This window comes from Asterias amurensis, chromosome 5 (genome assembly GCF_032118995.1).
Source record: "Asterias amurensis chromosome 5, ASM3211899v1".
Classification (NCBI taxonomy): Eukaryota; Metazoa; Echinodermata; class Asteroidea; order Forcipulatida; family Asteriidae; genus Asterias; species Asterias amurensis.
The window spans coordinates 3511433-3534120 of record NC_092652.1 but is presented as its reverse complement, the minus strand read 5'-3'; the positions used below and the strand labels follow the sequence as shown (position 1 = coordinate 3534120).

The 22688-nt window shown below is 39.6% G+C and overlaps 1 protein-coding gene across 5 annotated transcripts in view; it reads right to left on the bottom strand.

Moving 5' to 3' along the window:
- The window catches only part of LOC139937159 (uncharacterized), a 51544-nt gene that overhangs the window by 15535 nt on the left and 13321 nt on the right, over window positions 1–22688 (bottom strand). For 3 of the 5 annotated variants that reach the window (XM_071932195.1, XM_071932198.1, XM_071932194.1), the window contains exons 4-14: window positions 9818–10204; window positions 8643–8825; window positions 7126–7254; window positions 6341–6490; window positions 5975–6139; window positions 4518–4901; window positions 3862–4089; window positions 3106–3267; window positions 1987–2241; window positions 1145–1600; window positions 409–597 (exon numbers count right to left, since the gene is read on the bottom strand). In XM_071932195.1, the coding sequence (XP_071788296.1) occupies window positions 409–597; window positions 1145–1600; window positions 1987–2241; window positions 3106–3267; window positions 3862–4089; window positions 4518–4901; window positions 5975–6139; window positions 6341–6490; window positions 7126–7254; window positions 8643–8825; window positions 9818–10204 (2688 nt within the window). Of the gene's footprint in view, window positions 1–408; window positions 598–1144; window positions 1601–1986; window positions 2242–3105; window positions 3268–3861; window positions 4090–4517; window positions 4902–5974; window positions 6140–6340; window positions 6491–7125; window positions 7255–8642; window positions 8826–9817; window positions 10205–14771; window positions 14870–15803; window positions 15903–16320; window positions 16623–19126; window positions 19225–19709; window positions 19809–20859; window positions 21696–22688 lie in introns of those variants that run through there. The other 2 variants (XM_071932196.1, XM_071932197.1) reach the window with 2 other exon arrangements.

The following is a 22688-nucleotide window of genomic DNA, read 5'->3' as shown; positions in this document are numbered from 1 at the left end:
TTGTATAATTGGTAGTGAGCGTAAAAGAACCCATGAACACTGATCGAGGAAGAGCAGGGGTAACCCCAGTGTTTCTGGGTGACATACCCAGAAGACATACAGTAGCAAGCACTCTTTTTTACAGATTTCCAGGCTTGTGATGAGTTACATTCATTTAGTTCACTTAAATGCGGCATCCTTCGTTTCATTACCAGAAATATATTATAATAACAAATTAATACATGCTTTCTTAGCTGTGAAGATTGTTTATTATGAGCTCAATTTGAGGGTTTTAAGTCTTTACACAGAAAATTCTTCACAAGACGTTACCTTTTTTACATTTTTGTTTTAATTCAACTCCAAATACTCACAACTTCCAGCGTGTATTTTTCATTAACATAAAAATAAAATCAAGTTTTAAAACTTTACCTGTTGGGCATGGATTTTCACAAAGTAGCCCAGTCCAGCCTGGTGTACAAAAACACTCTCCTGTAACATGATGGGTCCTCGCTCCGTTCTGACACTCCGACTCAGATTGACAGTTATCACCATAGTAACCAGGGTCACATGGTCTCTCACAGATGTCTCCTTGCCAACCCGGCTGACATGAGCACCACCCTGACAACCAAAATTGAATGTGAGAGAAATGGTTTAGATGAGTACAATGTACAAAGTAATTAATAACAAAGTTATTTTTGCGATAGTTTTAGGCTACAAGCTTCGTTATGTTATGTGTACAACATAGCTGATGTAAGAAATGGCAAAATTTGTGGCCAAGTGCTCACTATTCCAAGAAGCAATACAATTAAACTGACACGGGTCAAACGATAGGGTGCATTTGATTAGCTTCCACAGGTCAACCCCTACTCATTCGGGTGAGCCCCTGACAAGAGCTAATCGAAAGATCACTCGCCCTCTCATGTACGTCATTGCACCTTGGGCCAGCCCCAAGTGACCCGTTCCACAAGCAGGGCACTGGGGGCTAACCCGATGAGCCCTTGGTATGACGTCAAAGCTATTCAAACACACTGGGGGGCAGATCAGGGTCGACCAAGGGAAGCTAATCCAACAAACCCAATGATCTCAATTTAAATACTTCTAAGGTGTCACAATATCATGCTTTGAAAACTTCTCACCAACATTAGTTTCTATGATGTAGGCTTACCATTGATGTGATTGCACACTCCACCATGTTGACACATACACTGCTCTCTACATCTGTACCCATAGTGACCATCTTCGCAACTGTCTCCGCACAGCGCCCCCATCCATCCTGCCGTACAGTTACAAGTCCCGTCTATGTGATGACAAAGTGCGTCATTCAGACACAAACAACTCTGAGCGCATCCATCTCCGTACATACCGCCCTGGCACGCACTGCCGCAGACAGTACCCTCCCAGCCTGGTAAGCATGCACAGGAACCATTGACATGGTCGCACGATGCCGCATTCAAACAATCGCAGATTTCAAGACAGTCTTGGCCGAAGTTCCCCTGGTGACATGCTGCGTCACAATTCACACCTTGATAACCTGGGGCACAAGTACAGGTCCCAGACACAGCGTCGCATACAGCACCATTTTGACACGTGCACAGGAAACTACAATCTTGACCAAAGTGACCTAGAAACAAACAAATAGATCATTTGAAACTGTTGCTATTGTGTGAGATAAAGCTACTGTAGATTCACGACAGCTCAGTCTCAAGGAGCTGAGAAAGTTTAAAGGAATGTTTTTGTTGCCAAATGACCAGGGCACTATTTTAAAGTGCATTGAGACAATTGTAAACTACGCTATTTTTTATAAGAACTAGTTATTATTATTAGCAGCAGAAGTCTTTGTTATTGTATTGATCTCAAACCATTTTCCCAGAATAACATCTTACGATAGAAAAGGCATCTGAAGTCCAATCCTAAATTTTAATTTGATAAGTTAATACCGATTTGTATTTTTTCTGAAAAGAACTATTCTATAAAAAATGTGGGTATACCAAAAACCTGGTTACAAACCTTGCCTGCATGGAGTCTCACACGCATCTCCTATCCATCCAGGCTGACAGAGGCAGGAACCAGACACATGATCACAGACTGCATCATTCTGACAGAGACATTGATGACGACACTGTTCTCCATAGGTACCAGCTTGGCAGGTTTCGTCACAGTATAAGCCAATCCAACCAGGCGTACACAGGCAACTACCGTTACGATGATCACATAAGGCTCCATTTTGACATTGACATTGTAGAAGACAATCTGGACCATATTCTAAAAAAACAATTAAATAAAAAAATTATTATAAATTATCCAAAATAAGTTTTAAAGACACTGGACACTATTGGTAATTACTCAAAATAATTGTTAGCAGAAAAACTTACTTGGTAAAAGCAATGGAGAGCTGTTGACAGTATAAAACACTGTGAGAAATAGCTCCCTCTGAAGTAACGTACTTTTTGAGATAGAGGTAATTTTTCACTCAGATAATTTGAATCTGATAAAAGACTTAGGCCTAAGAAGCTTTTTTATAGGCATCTGAAAGCATACAACTTTGAGCAGCAAGGGTGTTTTATAGCTTTTAAATTATTCTCATGCAACTTTGATGACCAATTGAGGCCAAATTAAGCTTGGATATCGCGATACTAATTTGGAAACAATTTCGATATTGGATCGATTTGGTTTTAATCGAAATATTGATATATCGTGATATATCGCGATATATCGCGATATCGATTAAATATCGCAAAATTGCGATGTATTTCCTAGCTGAGACATCTTGCACCCAATAGGTTTGGAGTAAAACCAGAAGAATAGGTCATTAGCACACCTCTCTTATGACTGTCTCTTCTACAACTTTCAATGGGAGTTAGAAGACTGTTGATGTCAACTTTAATTAATCGCGATTATATCGAATATCGAGATATATTGTCGGCGATATCGTGAATAAAATAAATCGATATAGCTCAGGCCAAATGCACAGTTGTTATTTTATACATATGTTGAGATACACCAAGTGAGAATACTGGTCTTGGACAATTACCAAAGGTGTCCAGGTGTCTATAAGCTACTACTAGTTCAGGTGATTTGAGTACAATCAGTGAAATCATGAAATCAGATTTCATGATTAGTCTTTACCTCCAGGTGTACATGAGTTTTCACACAAGTCACCGATGTATCCCGGTGCACATTGACACTCTCCAGTCACATGGTGGCAGCTTGCACCATTCAGGCAGTAGCATTGTTCAGCACAGTCTAGTCCATAATGTCCTTCATTGCATGTAGAGTCACAGTATGTACCTGTCGGACATGTGAAAAAAGTTTGGTTAACAGAAAACTACAAACTATAAGAAAAAGGGATTGCCTATAATTGGTCATTGAAACCCACTGTTTGTTTAAACCCTATAAAGTTGATATATTATACGCTAAAACTAACCTGGGAAAACTTCATTTCAAAAGGTGTTTTTGAGTTATTGCAGACAAAATCTGGAGCGGTTATGTCCATGTAGGAAGAATAATCTACAACTGGAAAACACAATCTGAGAAAAATTACTGTTGGGTTACGCTTCTCAGATTGAGGTGTGTACAAATCGTGCCTGCAGGAAGTCCAGGGTGGATTTCACAAAGTGTTAAGACTAGTCTTATCTTGAGTTAAGACAAGTTACTCGCCTTGAACACCCAGCAGGGTGGATATGTGCGCATTACAAGTCTTACTATTATTATTATTATTATTAACTTAGGACTAGCCTTAAGTTTTTAATATCTCCTAGGACTAGTCCTAAGTTAGGACTAGTCTTAGCTCTTTGTGAAATCCACCCCTGGCTTGGTGGCTCTTTTGTAAACATATGCTGTCAAAGGTCACATCGTCTAAAGATCTTAAACATCAACACTTACCTTGCCACCCGCTGGTACAATTACACCTTCCAGTCACATGATCACAAGCAGCATCGTTCTCACATAAACATTCGTCTAGGCACTGGTTACCATAGAAACCATCCGTACACGGACGATTACATATGGTACCAATCCAGCCATAAGAGCAAGTACAATCCCCAGTCACATGATGGCAAGATGCTCCGTTTTGACACAGACACGGAAAGCTACAATCTTGACCATACACACCTTGAATAACGGGGAAAAGCAGAAGGATTGAATGTAACATAAGTATTTCTGGTAATCAGAAACAATAATTGGAGATCATAAACCTTTCTGAGGCCACTCATCAGTATAAGCCATCGTTTAAATTGTAAAAAAAAATTTGGGGGGGGATGTATTTCCTCATTGGTTATCTTTACAGTTACAAAAAGAAGTACACAACATACATTTGGTTTGGTTTCGGATGTTTTGACGGTGTGTTTATCATGAGAAACATTGAAAAGGCCACTTCTGGACATGACCTTTACACTTTGACCTCTTCTGGTTGAGTAGAAGTATGTCAAATCTTGAAGCTGTTTGTTTTTTACTGTTATCAGTATCATATCAATAAACTAGGTGTGATTTCAGTCAATGAAACGTTTCAATGTTATAACTCGAACAAAGTGTTGCCTTACCGTTACAAATCTCTTGACAAAACTCCCCAGTATAGCCTGGTGAACAGCTACACGCACCAGTAACGTGATGACAAGTTGCACCATTCTCACATCTACAGTGGGAGGCACAGGCTAGGCCAAAGAAACTGCTATCACACTCCTGGTCACAGAGCTCCGACGACCAGCCAGCAGTGCAAGTACACGATCCAGTCACATGGTGACATGATGCCCCGTTCATGCAACGACAGTCTCCGTTACACTGGTCGCCATAGTAACCAGAATCACAAACACTGTCACATATCTGTCCCTGCCACCCGGAGTGACATGTACACTGGCCGGTGATATGGTGACAATTGCCATTATTGCATTCACAATTTTCCGCACAGTTCACTCCGTAAAACCCAGCTGTTGAATAAGGACATTTGAAATCGTACTTTTTTAGTAATATCTCAAGTTCTTTAAATTTGTAATGTTCTGTAATACAAAAAAAAATAAGCATATAGAGTACTTGGTAATGAGCAACAGGCTGTTGGTAATCGAAAGCTTTGTGAGAAACAGCTCCCTCTGAAGTAATGTAATTTTTGAGAAAGAGGTAATTTCTCACTTAAATATTTGAATATGAAAAAGACTTCAGGCCTGAAGCCTTTTTCCAGGCATCTGAAGGCACACACAATTGTGCAGCAAGGGTGTTTTTTCTTTCGTCATTTTCTTGCAACTTCGACGACCAATTGAGTTCAAACTTTCACAGATTTGTTATTTTATGCATGCTGGGATACACCAACTGACTATACTGCTTTTTGACAATTACCAAAGGTGTCCAGTGCCTTTAAGATTATTTAAAACATCTCTCTTAAAGGCAGTGGACACTATTGGTAATTACTCAAAATAATTATTATCATAAAATCTTTCTTGATTACGAGTACTTAATGGAGAGAGGTTGATAGTATAAAACACTTAGAGAAACAGCTCCCTCTGAAGTGACATAGTTTTCGAGAAAGAAGTATATTTCCACGAATTTGATTTTGAGACCTCAGATTTAGAACTTGAGGTCTCGAAATCAAGCATCTGAAAGCAAACAACTTCGTGTGACCATGGTGCGACAAGGGTGTTTTTTTCTTTCAATAATATCTCGGAAGTTTCGACGACCAATTGAGCTCAAATTTTCACAGGTTTGTTATTTTATGTATGAGATACACCAACTGTGAAGACTAGTCTTTGACGATTACCAATAGTGTCCAGCCGTCAATTTCACAAAGAGTTAGGACTCGTCTTATCTCGAGTTAGGACGAGTAACTCTTCCTAACTTAGGATTAATCTTAAGGTCTGCATGCTACAGTGCAGGGATGGGACTCGTCTTAAGTCCTAAGATTAGTCTTAAGTTAGGAAGAGTTTTGTGAAATCGACGGCAGTGTCTTTAAATGCAATGCTCAAAGACACTTTTCAATGTAGTTTCTCAATATTGCAAAACTTCTGCTTACTTGGGCAGTGTTGAGCACACCGAACACCTGCATATCCTGGTGTGCATTCACAGTTTCCTGTAATGTGATGACAGTGTGCATCATTCAGGCATGAGCAATCACTAGCGCAGTCCAAACCGTACTGTCCTTCTTGGCACGCATCACCGCAATACCTCCCAGTAAATCCTGAAATAAAACATCCATATTTTTAGAAAAATAATCAGGAGAAAGCTAAACAAGTTACAAGTAAGAAGGCTTCAAACAAATGAGTTTTGAACAGAGACTTTTAAATACATTTTTAAGAACTAGCCTGACGACTATGCAAAGGCTAAGAAGACTACTCTAAAGAAATGGAGCAGGGTAAGTTGCCCAAGTTGTTAAATTTACCTGCTGTACAGCGACATTCTCCAGTAACATGGTGGCAAGCTGCGCCGTTCAAACACTCACACTCGGACTGACAATCGTCTCCATAGAAGTTTACTTCACAGGCATTGCCACAATGCTCACCAATCCAACCAGGAGTACAGGAACAAGTCCCTGAATAACAGAACAACAGTCAAAGAGAATTCATACAAAAGTTTGTTAGTTGCGCATCCATGCAACACAGAAAGAGAAAAAGTGGTTCTTAGGAAAAACCTGAGGGAGTACACCGCTGTGTCTCGTAGCTCAGTTGGTAGAGCATCTCGCCTGGAGTGTCAGGGGTCTTGGGCTCTAATCCCAATGAGGATCATTGGTTTCTTCTCTCATCCCATGTTTGATTATTTCACTTCTATGGTAATTAGGCACCTTACCAAATCATTGTGTTTGATACTTTGCCCAGTTGCGCATCCATGCAACACAGAGAGAGAAAAATATTGTTCTTAGGGAAAACCGCTGTGCCTCATAGCTTAATTGGTAGAGCATCTGCCCGAGTGTCAGGGGTCTTAGGCTAAAATCCAAATGAGGACCATTTTGTGGAGTCAAAATTTTGACTTCATAAAACGGACCACCGTGTTAGTTCACAAAGTACAAGGAAAACCATGCAATTTTCAGGCATATTTGTGTGGATCATTATATTCTACTTTTGAAACATCTTTCTAACCATTATGCTTTTTATAACAAATGGTTTCAAAAATGGTTTCGCCTGTTCCTAGGCACTGTGTCCCTTTATAGTCACATGTTCTATAGCTCACCATTGACATGACTGCAAGAAGCGTTATTCTGACACTGGCATTGATGACGACAGTCAATACCATAGGTCCCCTGAGAACAAGGTTGACTACATGATGCTCCCTGCCAACCTGCTGTACACCTGCAGTGTCCTGTCAATCAAATCAAACATTCATTTACTTCAAACTCTCATCAGCGAAGTCCATAAGAAAACTTAAGATTAACAATAATAATAACAGCATTTAGTAAAGGGGCTTTTCCAGCGATTGCAAGACGCTACAACAAAACAGGGCCCAATTTCATGGCTCTGCTTACCGTTAGCACAGAATCTGCGCTTACGGAAGCAGGGAATTATGTATTTCACGGGCAAGTGGCAAATTTGGGCTTCTGCGCGTGCATACTCAACGTTACTAGGCATTCTACACTTACAAGGCTAGCGCAGAAATTCGGCGCTTGCACGTAAGCGGGTAATCGTGATTGTAAGCGCGGAATTCGGCGGTAAACAGAGCCGTGAACTTGGGCCCAGATGAGAACCGCAAAGGAACATATTAAACAATCAAGTGAGTTTTAAGATGCTTTTTAAGATGGGAAATGTAAGTCACATTGGCTAATGAATGAGGTATTGAGTTCCAGAGTGTACATTTGTAGGAGCAGTGAATGAGAAAGGACAGCCTTCTTATTAGATTTTGGAAAACTCATGGCAGTTGCGCATGATGAGTGAAGATTGTAGGCAGAATGGTGGATATGGAGGTCCAGGCGGTATCGCGGAGCCTCGTGGTAAAGGGACTTAAAACTAAGTGTCAGGACTTTGCACTGTATCCTTTGAGGGATTCGGAGCAATATAAAGCGCCGAAGGCGCAAGATGCGGAACTGAAGCTTTATCTATTGTTTGAATGTGAAATACGCATGGGCGCCTTTTCAGCAAGTGAATGTTTTGTTTCCCATTGATAGGAATGGTCATTGTCTGCACTGAACTGCACTGATCTATTGTTGTATCAAAAGAGTTACTTGCCGAAATGGCGCCAAGTGGGATTTCACATTTCAGCCTGAGTCCTGCATCTTGCGTCTACGGCGCTCTATAATCTTTTATTCTGAGCCAGTGAAGATCAGCAATAAGGGGAGATGATTACATCCGACCCACCTTCAAAGGGGACTGGCCGTGGGGGCCAGCGGAGCTCCGTCCCCCACGAGCCTACACTGAAGACACGCCCCCACCGCCAATCTTAACCACAATCTTGCATCACCGCACAAAAAATGAAAACACAATACAGTTTAACGATGATCACAGGGCCCAATTTTATAGAGCTGCTAAGCATAAAAAATTGCTTAGCATGAAATTTTGCCTTGATAAAAACAGGATTTCTCAACCAAATTTCCACGTGATTTTCAGGATAATCAAACAACAGCTGAATACAAGTACCAAGCAATAATCAACGAATGTAAATTTTGTTGGTAATCCTTTTTTTATCAAGGAAAAAATTTCATGCTAAGCAACTTTTCGTGCTTAGCAGCTCTATGAAATTGAGCCCAGATTCCATACCATTTGCCTTGTCACAAGTTGCGTCATTTTCACACTGGCATGTATTAGAGCACTGATCACCGTAGAAGCCCTCTGCACATGCAGCAGCACAGAGTGGACCTTCCCATCCTGGTAAACAGCTGCAGGATCCATTCACATGATGACATGAAGCACCATTCTGGCATGAACAGTTACTACTGCAACCTGGTTAAATCAAACAAGTAAAAACAGTTTCAAACTAAAAGGTTACAACCCTATGGCCATGTTTAGACAGCGAACTGAAGTTAGACCCAAACTGTTTTAAATTTATAAGCGGGGGTTGGGGGGTGGGGGCAGTCGTAAAAAATTAAACTACCTTGCATTTCAGACAGCTGGTAGTTAAACACATTGGTCTATATTCGATGTTAAGAGCTCACACAGCAACGCGACCCAACACAACAACATCCGCTACCAGCGTGTACAAAGATGCTCGCTTTTACAACTTATAGCATACTGCAAAACACGTCCTGGGTCACCAGTCACCTGTGAGGACTTAAAACCGGATGTGACAGTGGGTATTTTTGTTTTGTCAAAACACCGTGCTATAAAAATAAAACTTAAGTGGGTTAGTGCGAAACCACCCTCGCCGACAAACAAAATGCTTCATCTTTATTTATTTATTTTTCAAGTTTTAAGACTTGTTTAAGGGACTTAGTCAAAATTCCCCAACCGTTCCTCTGCAGAAAGTCTGCAGCCATTCCAGGCTGCAGGCAAGTCTGTTTTGTCAAGGCGTGCAGACGGTCTACAGACAGAACGGTCATGTGCGGCCAAGCGCAGCACAGTTAATAACGTGGGCCAGGTTGGCACTATTGTTGGAGTGTCAATAGGCTGATGAATAAACATGAGGCACTGAATATCGGTGACCAGTCTGCAGACCGTCCGGATAACTATTGAATAACTATTCAACAAAACGTAATCTTCAGTTTTTGTTCTGAATCTGTTGATCTTTCCTTTGAAGGCAATTAAATGTACTTAAATTGAGTTCCAAACAATACATCAGTGAATGACTTCCCTTGTATAGCATAGCACATTGCTACAAAAAATGTATCAACTACTACTCAATAATCGTCATTTGCTACTCACTAGTAGGATTCAATGAGCACAAAACTTGTTCAGTCTAAATAATATTGCTTGACCGAACAGTTCCCTGTACATACCTGCACCGTAGTGTCCAGCAGGACAAGTGTTGTCACACAGAGTCCCCGTCCAACCCGGATGACACGAACACGACCCTGTATGACGACTACAACTACTGGTGTCCGCCCTGCACTGGCATTGAAATCTACACCCTACCCCGTAGCGACCCTCGGAGCACGGTTGATCGCAAGTATCCCCACTCCAACCAGCAATACAGGCACATGACCCCGTTACAGCGTTACACACTCCGCCGTTCTGACATCTACACCTTGAAGCGCAGTTTTGTCCGTAGCTTCCGGTTGGGCAAGACTGCTGGCAGCGAGATCCTTGATACCCTGGATAACAGCTGCAGGAGTTAGGGGCGGAACATCTTCCTTGACCGGACACACAAGATGGATCGCAGATAGCTGCATAGTAGGAAAGAAAAACAAGAGTATCAAAATGGTCTTTTATCAATCCACTGAAAATGAAAGCATTGGTGATGAAGCACAAATGACTAAGCTGTTGATGTCCTATAGCTTTAAAGCAACCCATAGTCTTACTTTCTAAGTGGCCCTATATAAAGTAATGAAACTCAAGACAGCAGCACTGGAGTGACAAGCAGTACATTGTAGCTGGGGCGTTGTACGTCAACTTGCTTACAAAAACCCAAACAATCCACCAAAAATGATAAAGCATTGGTGATGAAGCACAAATGACAAGGCTAATAATTTCCTATAGCTTAAAACAACTCATAGTCTAACTTTCTGATAAAGTAGGCCCATAAAAAGTAGGCCTGGGGCTGTGTACGTCTTTTTAATATATAATTTGAACAGGAGTTTAAAAGAGTACAGTGCACTGCAGTGCCCCTGTTGCAATACTAGGACTTACAAAAATTGGTTCATCCGTGGTTCGCCTAGCGCCATAACTGATGCCAATTGATGCCCTGTTTGTTTTTTTTCTGGGGGGGGGGGGTAAATCCCAGAATTTCACTGACCCCCTCGAATCAACGAGTTCAACCTTTGGGTCAATCGAGGGAGGATTACTGTTGTTGATGCAGGTGTGGACTTTATAAAAGACATTTAGGGCCTAGTTATCAATACACCAAATTCAAACCAGGATCCCAGCATTCTCCAAACAGAACGGTTCAAAGACAACGAGGAACAAAATGGCTATTTATGGGGCCACAGGTATTCTCACTCAACAGAGCTAAACTACTCTGCAGCTCTGGCCTTACTCCTAGAACTATGAGGTTCGTTCCGCTATCGTCTCCCTGTGGGTGGAGACGATAGCGGAATGAACCTCATAGAAGTTCCAGGAGTAGGCCTAGGCCTACTCTGGCCTGTAATGTTGTAGTTTTAGTAACTTAGTTATTTATTTAGTTTGTAGTGACATGATGATAATGAATGTAGTTAGTATCATGATTGTTTAATTAAATAAGGAAAATAATCTAACTAAAAAAGTATTACGCTTATATAAATTAAAGTCGGAAGGCTATACCGAATACGAGGCACTGTCACATTTCACTGATTATCAAGTCCCTATATACACGACTACCCGCAAACTCAGACGTACGACGACAACCTCAACAGGAGACCAATACAGATATTTAAAAAAAAAAAATTCAAATTCAGGTTTTGAGACAGATTAGTAAATTAAAACTAAAAATAAAGAACTTTGTAATATTTTCCAACCCAAAGAGTAGACAGAATACTAACAGTTTTAATATCCCTTTCAATCAGCCACGGCTACTTCTGCTTCTCGAAACTATCCATAGGATAGAGCCTTATAAAAAAAAATAATAATACAGTTTCTAGAAGTTAACCACGACTACCCGGAAACTCAGATTTATAAAATGAATAAACCATACTGAGTGCATTTGCCCGGCCAGGCGTACATGATCATGAGATCAACAATACATGATGAACTAGTTACGTTATCGCAACTAACCTACAACATGATGAACATGAACAAACACAAATCAAGAGATGCAATTGTACCTCCATTTTATGAGCCTCAGCCGCCCCACCCCCCCCCCCCCCGACCCCATCAGGCTATGCCTAGGATGTCGACGAAAGGGGAAGAACACACATCATCTCTCTAGCTCACGTTTTGTTTTCTTGACATTCTTTTAGAAGTTTTACTCTGCTGGACACCCACTTCTCTGCTCAAGCAATGACAAGTTTACAAGTTTACATTTAGCGCGTTTACACGCGGGTGCTGCTCAATGTGAGTTGATTACAGCCTGCTGTGTGTATCGAGACGACGGGATACTATTCCTGTTCACTTTTCAACCGTGAGGGCGCAAAGGGGGTATTCCCCAAACCAGTCAACATTGGTGACATAATCATGGGATTACTTCTTGAACAGAGAAAACAACATTGCCTCTGGAAACTATACATTTATGAGGTTAAAATAGTGCTAAATTTAAACAGGTTCTGGCAAATCATAAGATTAACCTTTAGTAGCCAAAGGTTAAGCTCGACCCTTGTATTTGTTTATATCCATGCAGTTATAAACATCAAAATTTGGGTCTATGGGAACACGTTCCCCCATTATGTAGACCCTATGTTGTTGTAATACTAAATTTTTGTTCACATGTGGCAAACACCCGGGACACTAGCAGCGAATGTTATGACGCGCTATTGCTCGACAATTAATTTCCAACCACGTTCATAAAAACGTCTGTGCATGATGTCGACTTCTTGCATGCACAGTTTGTATAAATAATATATTTTTGCTTTCTTGCACTTTTTTGAACTTTTAATGATGAAGAAAAGACACAACTTGAAAAACAATGAAAAAACATTACTCTTGTATATATATGTATTTTTTTATTTTGTTTTATCCATACATAGAAGAAAAGTTCGATGTGGTATTTTTTTCCTCTGTCAGCGGAAGTTCACAGTGTCACATGTTGACATGGCCTATTCGTCCTTGAATGTGACTGCTTGTGTGTTTCTGGTTCAAATTGCTGCAAAAGAATGAGGAAGTGATGATGTTAACCTAATTCTTTGAGTTCTGATGACCTTTTCAGAGCGCCAGCACTCCCTAAAAAGAGATCTATACATGAACGTACCCGCAAGTTTACTATTTGTTTGTAGTTTATTCTTATTATTGCAAAGCTTTAAACATTATATTTTTTTGAAGAACAGTTAGACGGCGTGATCAGAAGGGGTTGGACCTCCAGCTCAACCCTCCCCACTAAAAAGATCATTGCCTCTTCATCAGTCATCTAATAATTATTTTGAAAAAGATTTAAAGTGGATTTATTGGTTGTCAGAAATTTTTTCCATAACTTTTAAACGATTCTGTTTGGAAATTTCACATTACTCACTCAGTCAGAAGCTGCATGGGCTATAGGCAGGTTGCGATTCGCAGTTATGTTTTTAAAGGCAGTGGACACTATTGGCAATTGTCAAAGACTAGCCTTCACAGTTGGTGTATCTCAACATATGCATAAAATAACAAACCTGTGAAAAATTGAGCTCAATCGGTCATCAAAGTAGCGAGATAACAATGAAAGAAGAAAACACCCTAGTCGACACACGAAGTTGTGTGCGTTTAGATGGTTGATTCCGAGACCTCAAGTTCTAAACTTGAGGTCTCGAAATCAAATTCGTGGAAAATTACTTCTATCTCGAAAACTACTCCACTTCAGAGGGAGCCGTTTCTCACAATGTTTTATACTGTCAACCTATCCCAATTACTCTTTACCAAGTGAGGTTTAATGCTAATAATTATTTTGAGTAATTACCAATAGTGTCCACTGCCTTTAAGTCAGTTTGTTCGGGAAGGTAAAATCGCCTGGAATTGGGCGATCAGCTTTCTGCAAGGTCAGACCCAGGCCTATACTCACATCCGTGGATACAATCGATTTTTATTTTTAACACATCAACATGCAAAGTATATCGATTGGGGGAAAAAAAACACAGTTACTCGAAACAATTTTGACAATTCAAACAAGGAGTGCTCATACAAACTACAAAAGTTAACAATAACACAACATTATTTATTGTAGTTAAACGATACACAGGAAAAGCACGTTATAAGAGCAGGCAACATCCTGACTATTGCATCAAATTCCCCCTTGGTCTATTTCTGTTAATCGATGTAACAGACTTTCGCACCGTGTTTTGATCAATATAGTCTTTCTGATCAGGTTGAAGATAAGAGACATCCGCGGTGAGGATTTTTTAGCAAGTATTTTAAAGTCTTGGTTCCCCTTTTTAGCAATACAACAACAAGGCTTTTTATTGGCATGTGATCAATAAACCCACGCACCCATTCTAATATTCTGATAAAATACACCAATTGTCGCCTCTTAAATTCTAGATTGGTTGATAACAAACAACCTAATAAACATCAAGGAAGTTAACTTTTGTAGTGAAATAGATTTGTTAATCACCACCAGCTCTGAATCGTTTTTAAACGATTAGACTGATAAAACCATAGCGCTAAAATAAAGAAAATACTAACAAACGCAAACCCAATTCCAAAACAGAAAGGGGATAGTTTCTACGTCCGTTTTAAGAGTATTTTTGTTTTACTCCTTAAAGGAACACGTTGCCTTGGATCGGTCGAGTTGGTCTTTGAAAAGCGTTTGTAGCCGTTTGTTCTAAAAAATTAATGCATATTGTTAGAAAGATGATTTAAAAGTAGAATACAATGATCAACACAAATTTGCCTTGAAATTGCGTGGCTTTCCTTTTATTTTGCGAACTAACACGGTCGGCCACTCATGGGAGTCAAATTTGACTCCCAATGGCCGACCGTGTTTGTCGACGAGGTAAAAGGAAAACCACGCAATTTCGAGTGATACTCGTGTGGATCATTTTGTTCTACTTTTAAAATATCTTTCTAATCATAGTATGCATTTTATAACAAACGATTGCAAACGCTTTTCAAAGACCAACTCGACCGATCCAAGGCAACGTGTTCCTTTAACTGTCCATACATGAAGTGAGTGACACCCCAGCCCTGGTTGACACTTACGTTGAGAACAGCCGCCACCTCGCCATCCGTTGCAGCAGTAGTAACTTGTGTAGCTAGTATACCTGTAATCAGTTTCATATCCAGTTGAATACGTTGCCCTTAGAAAGGAAATAAGCATGACATTTTTAAATAAATGTATTAACGAGGGGATCAAAGGTCAAATTCAGTTTTGTTATAATATACACTATTTTTTCAATAGACCGCTCACGAGTGCTCACATGGCCAATACATTCTCCAAGCTCACGCTAAAATGGTGTAAAATGCCAGCAGCGATACTCTTCCAGAGCGAAACTTAAAACATGACGTATAAACATGACGTAACAGAACATCAAACCAAGGAATCTGTAGAATTCCCAAGAGGGATCTGTGCGCCAGTCTAACAATCAAACCTAATAATGCCGTTTCGATTCAAAATTCAGGATTGATCTGAAAAATCCTGTGCAAAGATGTGGTACCAAGTGTGACGTTATCGAACAGTTTTAGATAATGACAAAGTGTTTGAATGGTACCGTCCAAACACAGTGATTTGACACCTTTTTATCGTGAGGATGAAGACTTTGAATTTTCCCTCAAGATGCTCTTTTTATTTTGACCTTGGACCAGAGACTGGATGAAATGTTTATTGCACGCTAAAATTGATCTTTCACATAAAACTGTGGGTCGAGAAAAATAGTTGATGTTGACCCCGAATTCTTAATTCGATTGCCAAAACCTCCATTATGTTTTTCCAAGGGTGATGCAATACTTTGTGTGCTTCCAATTGCACCCTTGTATGGGTGTTTTTTCTTTCATTATTCTCTCGCAAACTCGATGATAAATTGCGCAAAATGTTCACAGGTTTGTTATGTTATGCATGTTGGGATACACCAAGTGAGAATACTGGTATTTGGCATTTACCAACCGTGTCCAGTGCCTTTAAGCATTATTATTATTATTATTATTATTATTATTATTATTATTATTATTATTATTATTACTATATATATATACATTTTTTTTTAATACAAACATAACGAAGGTTTTTCAACATACCGATATCTGCTGCATCTTTTCCAACCAAATAATTCACATTTTGTTGTGTATCTTTGCTGCCTGCTCCTTCTTACTGATACCCTTTCGTATATTCTGTATCTATAATGCAAGATCAAACAAGATAGGCATTCATTCACTCGTCATTGTAATGTTCATTTACTTTTATAAACAAAATGTGTTTACTGAAAGTTATTCAAAGGCTTTGCAGAAACTATCAGGAAAAGTTGAAAATGGAACGTACATTATTTAGGTTGTTTTTTTTTTACAAAGAAAAGGGTTAAGACAGATTGATTATTAAATAAAATGTACTATTTTGAAAGTAATCTTGGGCGTTGTAGACACCCCGCAAATTCACGCAATAATGAATATATGCCTAATTAATGAAAATGACCTTCTCCAGCATAATTATTATCCTCAACTATACTTACAAGTTGTAATTGTTTTTATTATTATAATTAACAAATAATGCAAGAGTTCTGAAACAATTATAATCTTTATGGTATTACCCAGATCTTACCTTACTCTTCTGGAACATGTGCGGGCATCACAGCTTTGAAGGTTGACGGCAATTAGACAGCAACAAACGGTCAATACAGCCTGGTACAACATACTCGCGATCAAGCAAGGATTTATACGGCGCTTTCAACAGCTAAGGCACAAAAAACCATAGAGCTACGCCACTTAGAGCCCAAAAGGTTCTAATTGTATAGAGTGTACTTAACGCAATGTAGAAAATTGAAAAAGCAAACAATGCATTCCAGCAAGGTTTTAATCTAGATCGGATCGTTCCTCCTCTTACAATTATGTACTCCCAAAACAGTCAGATACCAAAGACCTAAGGAACCGAGGATTTTTAATACCCTTTTATAAAATATTATGCTGCTGAAATATATACCAGGACCTTGTTACGGAAATAATCAGAAACATTGCAACGAATCATAAGCATCCTTGGTTTAGAGACAAAAAAAAACTGTCTCTATAAAAGCAAACTTAGGACAAGTGTTTCCGGGGTATTTTCAAAAATTGTCCTTGACTGGCAAATTCCCAAACATGCGATTCTTTTATCGAATTTGCTTCCTATTTTAAAATGACGGTTCTGATTTGGAGGATGTATTGAGGGGTCGGGCTTACAACTCAACCCTCCCACAATAACTTCCCGTAGAAAGTTCTCATACCTTCATAATAATTCTATTTGTAAGCCCATTCGCTAGCATATTTTCCCTAGTGTGAGCGTAGCATAAGAGTACCGAATTCAAAGTTAAGAGCACCGATTCAAACTCTGGTGTTGCTGATCGTCAGATTCATGGGTTTGAGCCCCAGTCGTAACACTGAACCGTTATTTGGTCATTCGGATGGCACGTAAGACCGCTGGTCCCGTGTGTTGTGTAACGCACGCTAAAGAACACAATGCACCTATCGGGAAGAGCAGGGATTCGCCCCGGGGTTCATGGCTTGGTTGCCAGCATATTGCACCACAACACATTGTAAGCCATTTAAGCCCGGTTCATACTTCCTGCGAATGCGAATGCGAAGCGAATCTTGACGCCACATATTCGCAACGAACAAATTCACGTCAAATTCGCTTCGCATTCGCGTTCGCATGAAGTATGAACCGGGCTTTACAAGGTGCTATATTAGGACTCATAATTCAAACTTCGACCAACTCGCCTTGCATTAATTACTTGGCAGTTTGAATCCTTTGGGAAAAGGCGCGTTATAAATACGGTCATGATGATGATAAGTCAAAAATAATAATCAACATCGAGTAGATTAACAAAAATAATTTGGCTTTCAGAATTATGTTCTGCATGTCTCAGTGTACATCAAAGGGTTGTTGCGATTCACAGTTATGTTTTGTGTTGTTATGTTTCTTGTTTTGTTGTGAAGGTAAAAGACCCTTAAGCAGATCAGCTTTCGGAAAAGTCAGGCCTAATATCACAAGTGGGTATTTTCAACAAATGCAATCGATTTGTTCTTTATTTTGCAAACACCAAAACATGCACAATACATGATTGGAAAAGGACAAATTATAAATCAAAACAATTTTGACAATTCAAACTAAAAGTGCTCATACAGACAGAAAATAATAGAAAATACATTCAGAGATAATGGTAATATTACAACGTAATTTATTGTAGTCAAAAAATGTACACAGGAACAGCACGTACTAATAGCGGGCAACATCCTGATCATTGCATAAAATCCTCTTTGGTTTATTTATTTAATCGATGGAACAGACTCTCGCACCAGATAAAGTTAACTCAATGATCGGGGTGTAGATAAGGGACATCCGCGGTTAGGATTTTTTTAGCAAATACTTGCAGTTCTAAGTTCTCCCTTTTCAACAATAAAATTACTCTACTTGGCATGTTATCAATAAACCCACGCACCCATTCTAACATTTTGATAAATACACCAATGGTCGCCTTTTCATTCTTGATCGGTTGATAACAGAGAGCGCATAATTATAATCATGTACACATCCATGGAAGAAACTTTTGTAATGAAATATACAACGATACCACTGCCAGCTCTAAATTGTATTTAAGTTAGAAGCCTGGGGTGGATTTCACAAAGGTAGTCCTAACTTAGGACTAGTCCTAGGCAATGCTAAGAGATAGGACTAGTCCTAAGTTAGGATGAGTTACTGGTCCTAACTTAGGACTGGTCCTATCTCTTAGCATTGCTTAGGACTAGTCCTAAGTTAGGACTACCTTTGTGAAATCAACCCCTGGTAAGACAAATGAGCCGGAACAGAGAAAGGACTAACAAAACAAAACTAATTTTAAAACCTTCTGAATATAAAGGAGGATATCGTAAGATGTATACATCCATTTGTGATCTCGAGTGTCCGTAGGCCCACATCAAGTTGTGACACCCCCGGATATGGGCCCAATTTCATAGAGCTACGTAAGCTCACAAAAGCTAAGCAAACAACTAGGTATATGTTAACCGGTGGGTTCACAGCTAAAAATACCATTTAACACGTGCAATTTGTTGACTGGCATCCTACTCATTACTGCTAAGCAGTGATTTTTTTAAAGGCACTGCACACGTTTGGTATGTGTCAAAGACCAGATAGGCATATTCCCACTTGGTGCATCCCAACATTGTTATGCATAAAACTATAGGTAACTTCAGAGGGAGCCGTTTCTCACAATGTTTTATACTATCAACAACTCTCCATTGCTCGTTACCAAATAAGTTTTTATGCTAACAATTCTTGTTTGAGTAATTACCAATAGTGTCCAGTGCCTTCAAGTAAAATTTTCTCCAAAAACTAAAGAGCTCTATGAAATGTTGCCTTGGCAAGTGATACTTACGTTGAGAACAGCCGCTACCTCGCCATCCAGTGCAGCAGTAGTAATCTGGGTAGCTAGAATAACTGTATGTAACGTCATATCCAGTATAATACGTCGTCCTTAGAAAGGAAATAAAAATTAATGTTTAAATAAATGTATTAACGAGGGGGGGGGGGGGGGGGCGAGAACAAATTCAGTTTTGTGATGCATGCACACGTTCTCCAAAAGACCGACCTTGTGGTAAAAGGCACGGGCTAAAATATAGTTTCAGATTTTACGTTAAACTTGTGCCAAATGCCATGTTATAGTGATGATATTCTTTCGTTGACGCCACAGATCATCAAAAGCATGGAATCTGTAAATTCCCAAGAGGAATGTGTGTGCCAGTCGAACAATCAAAGTAGTATGATTTGAGTGAGAAATTACGTCTTTCTCAAAAGAGGGAGCCGTTTGTCACAATGGTTTATACTATCAACAGCTCTCCTTTACTCATTACCAAGTAAGTTCCGAGTAATTACCAATAATAGTGTCCACTGCTTTTAAGCTTCTGGTGTTTTTTTGTTTTGATAAATTGAAAAAAAATATTGTATGTTTTTCATCATACCGATATTTGTTGCATCTTCCCCAACCTAGGAATTTACAGCCTACTGTGTACTTTTGCTGGCTGCTCCTTCTTACTGTTATCCGAGATGAAACTCTGTATCTATAATACAAAAACGAAACAACGAAAAAAAGCATTTTAATTTTGGTTCTGGTTGTGAAGCGAAGGACTTTCTAAAAAGTAAACTTAACGACTAAACTAGACAGAACCCAATGGAGAGATGACTATTATTATTACAAGGAAGGAAGTCTCCTTCTTATTATGTGGGAGGAAATATTCCGGGGAAACACACACAGTCAGGTGTACGACTGGAACCCCAATCTACATAGTATCCCCGTTGGGGTTCGAACCGTCGTCCTTGAGGTGGAAGGTGGGGGAAAGAAACAACTACGCCAACTTGACCACTGACATTCATTTCATTTCATCGTTATGCTATGTTTTTTTTTATAAAAACAAAAAAATACATTTACTGACAGTTAGGCCTATTAAAGCTTCAAAGATAAGGTTTTAAACATCTGAATGTTACAAGTTTTTTTTTTACAAGCAAAAGGTTTTAACGGAACAATCAAATATTGAATGCACGGTCATCGTAATTGGCGAAAACAATTCACACTTTTTTTCTTAGTTTTAAATTTTAAAGCCATTGGACCCTTTCGGTACAGAAAAAAAAAGTTCACAGATTTACAAATAACTTACAGGGTTTACAGAAGGTAGATGTGAAAGACTTCTCTTGAAATATTATTCCATGAAATGCTTTACTTTTTGAGAAAACATTAAAACAATATTAATTCTCGATATCGAGAATACGGATTTATTTTAAACACGTGTCACGACACGGCGAAACGTGCGGATACAAGGGTGGGTTTTCCCATTATTTTCTCCCGACTCCGATGACCGATTGAGCCTAAATTTTCACAGGTTTGTTATTTGATATAGAAGTTGTGACACACGAAGTGTGGGCCTTGGACAATACTGTTTACCGAAAGGGTCATATGGTTTTAATGTACTAGTACTCTGGCGCGATGTAGACAACCCAGAAGTTACGCAATCAAATGAATTAAAAGAAAAAAGTTTGTAAAAAGTATAATAATAACTAACGATATTATTTGCAAGAATTATGAAACATTTATTTGTGAAATATCCCAGATCTTACCTTACTCTTCTGGAACATGTGCGGGCATCACAGCTTTGAAGATGGACCGCAATTAGACAGCAACAAACGGTCACTACAGTCTGGTACAACATACTCGCGATCAAGCAATGCTTTATACGGCGCTTTCATCAGCTAAGGCACAAAAAAACCATAGAGCTACGCCACTTAAAGCCCAAAAGGTTCTACCTGTATAGTGTGTAATTAGCACAATGTAGATACTAGATGAAATTGCAAACAGTGCATTCCAGTAAGGTTTGATTATGGGTCGGGTTGTTCCAGCCTCCGTTTAATAATTTTACGCACTCCCCCAAAAAGTAACCAGATACCCAAACACACAGTTGCCATGCCTTTTATATGCTCAATTTTTACAAGAACCCTTGTCACAGGAAACAAACAGACAATTTTCAACGAATCACAAGACACGTAGAGATCATGGGTTTAGAGATAAACAGTTAAAAGGTTGAATTGCATGCTTAGCAAAAAAAACAAGGGTCTCTATAAAAAGCCAACTTTCGACAAGTGCTTCCGGTGTATTTTCCAACATTTCTCCTGACTTGTAAAAACCCAAACATGAGGTATTCAACTTTACATCCGTTTTTGAAATAATGTGTCTGGGTTTGGAGGATGTAAGCATATTGCGCAAGGCACTTAGCCCTAACTGTTTCGTGAAAAGTGGGAAAGTACAGTGTTTCCTGCACTACCAATTAGGCTTCTAGTGGGTGAAACCAATGCCCAAGCTACTGTGTCCAAGAGGTTACCTTGTTTCAGCCCAAGGCGTAGTGGTTTCAGCTTAAGGCGTAGTGGCAGATGCCTCTTAGGGCATAATTTTGATTTGGGTCGATGGCACAACAGCAGCCGTCCGGTAATGTTAGACAATATTCTAATAACAATATACACCACTTCGTTAAAAAAAACTGGGCCCTTCGGGTACCCCTCAAAAACCCTCCATTTGGGTGCATTTTAAGGAGAGTTACCTCTACAGCACCGAAGTGTCCTCGCTCCATCCGTATACCATTACCTCCCTAACCGTATACAATTTCACGAAGGCTAGGTAACCACACCAGGGCACTGCCCACCACAAAAACAGAACTCCACTTGGCTGACTGTTCCATACAGTATACTCTCTTTCTGAGATTTCTATGCCAAACGAAGGCGACAACATCCACGAGCAGCCATGGAACTTATAAGTACGTAAGATGGCAATATTCTGAATCTGCAAGTCTATATTTGTTTTGTTTTACCCTTATCGATGTTTTAGCACTGTAAACTCAGTAGCCTCCTTCCCAGAGTTATATTACTCGGGTGGGGTTCGAACCCACAACCTTATAATCCACCAGTCGGAAAAAGTGCAACTTTACAACGCTAGGTGGCAGCAAAGGTAACTTTTCCGAATTGTCTACGTAGTTCTGAGCATTGGAGGTCAATGTGTTTACCTGGGGATGTGTTTTGGCGGTCGTAACCAATAACTGTTTCTATTGAACTTGCTATTGGTTTACCACTGGAACCAGTGACCGAAACAGTTGGCAACGGCTGCCAAATCGCACCCCAGGTAGGCCAAGTCTGCTGCCACATAGCATCACAAAAATCCCCCATTGGAGCAATGATTTGAAAGAGTCCTAAAAAATCGTTCTGCAAAACCGTTAGAGACTGCCGTTGTAATCTTACATTCACCATGTACTTAATGACATGGTTAACCTTTGTCATGGCCCGAACAATGTCAACTGTAAATGTGTACTTATGTTCGATGATTTAAAAAATATATAACACATAAACGACGGAAACCTGCACTACTTATTATTTCCTTTACACGGAGATGCGGAAACATTATA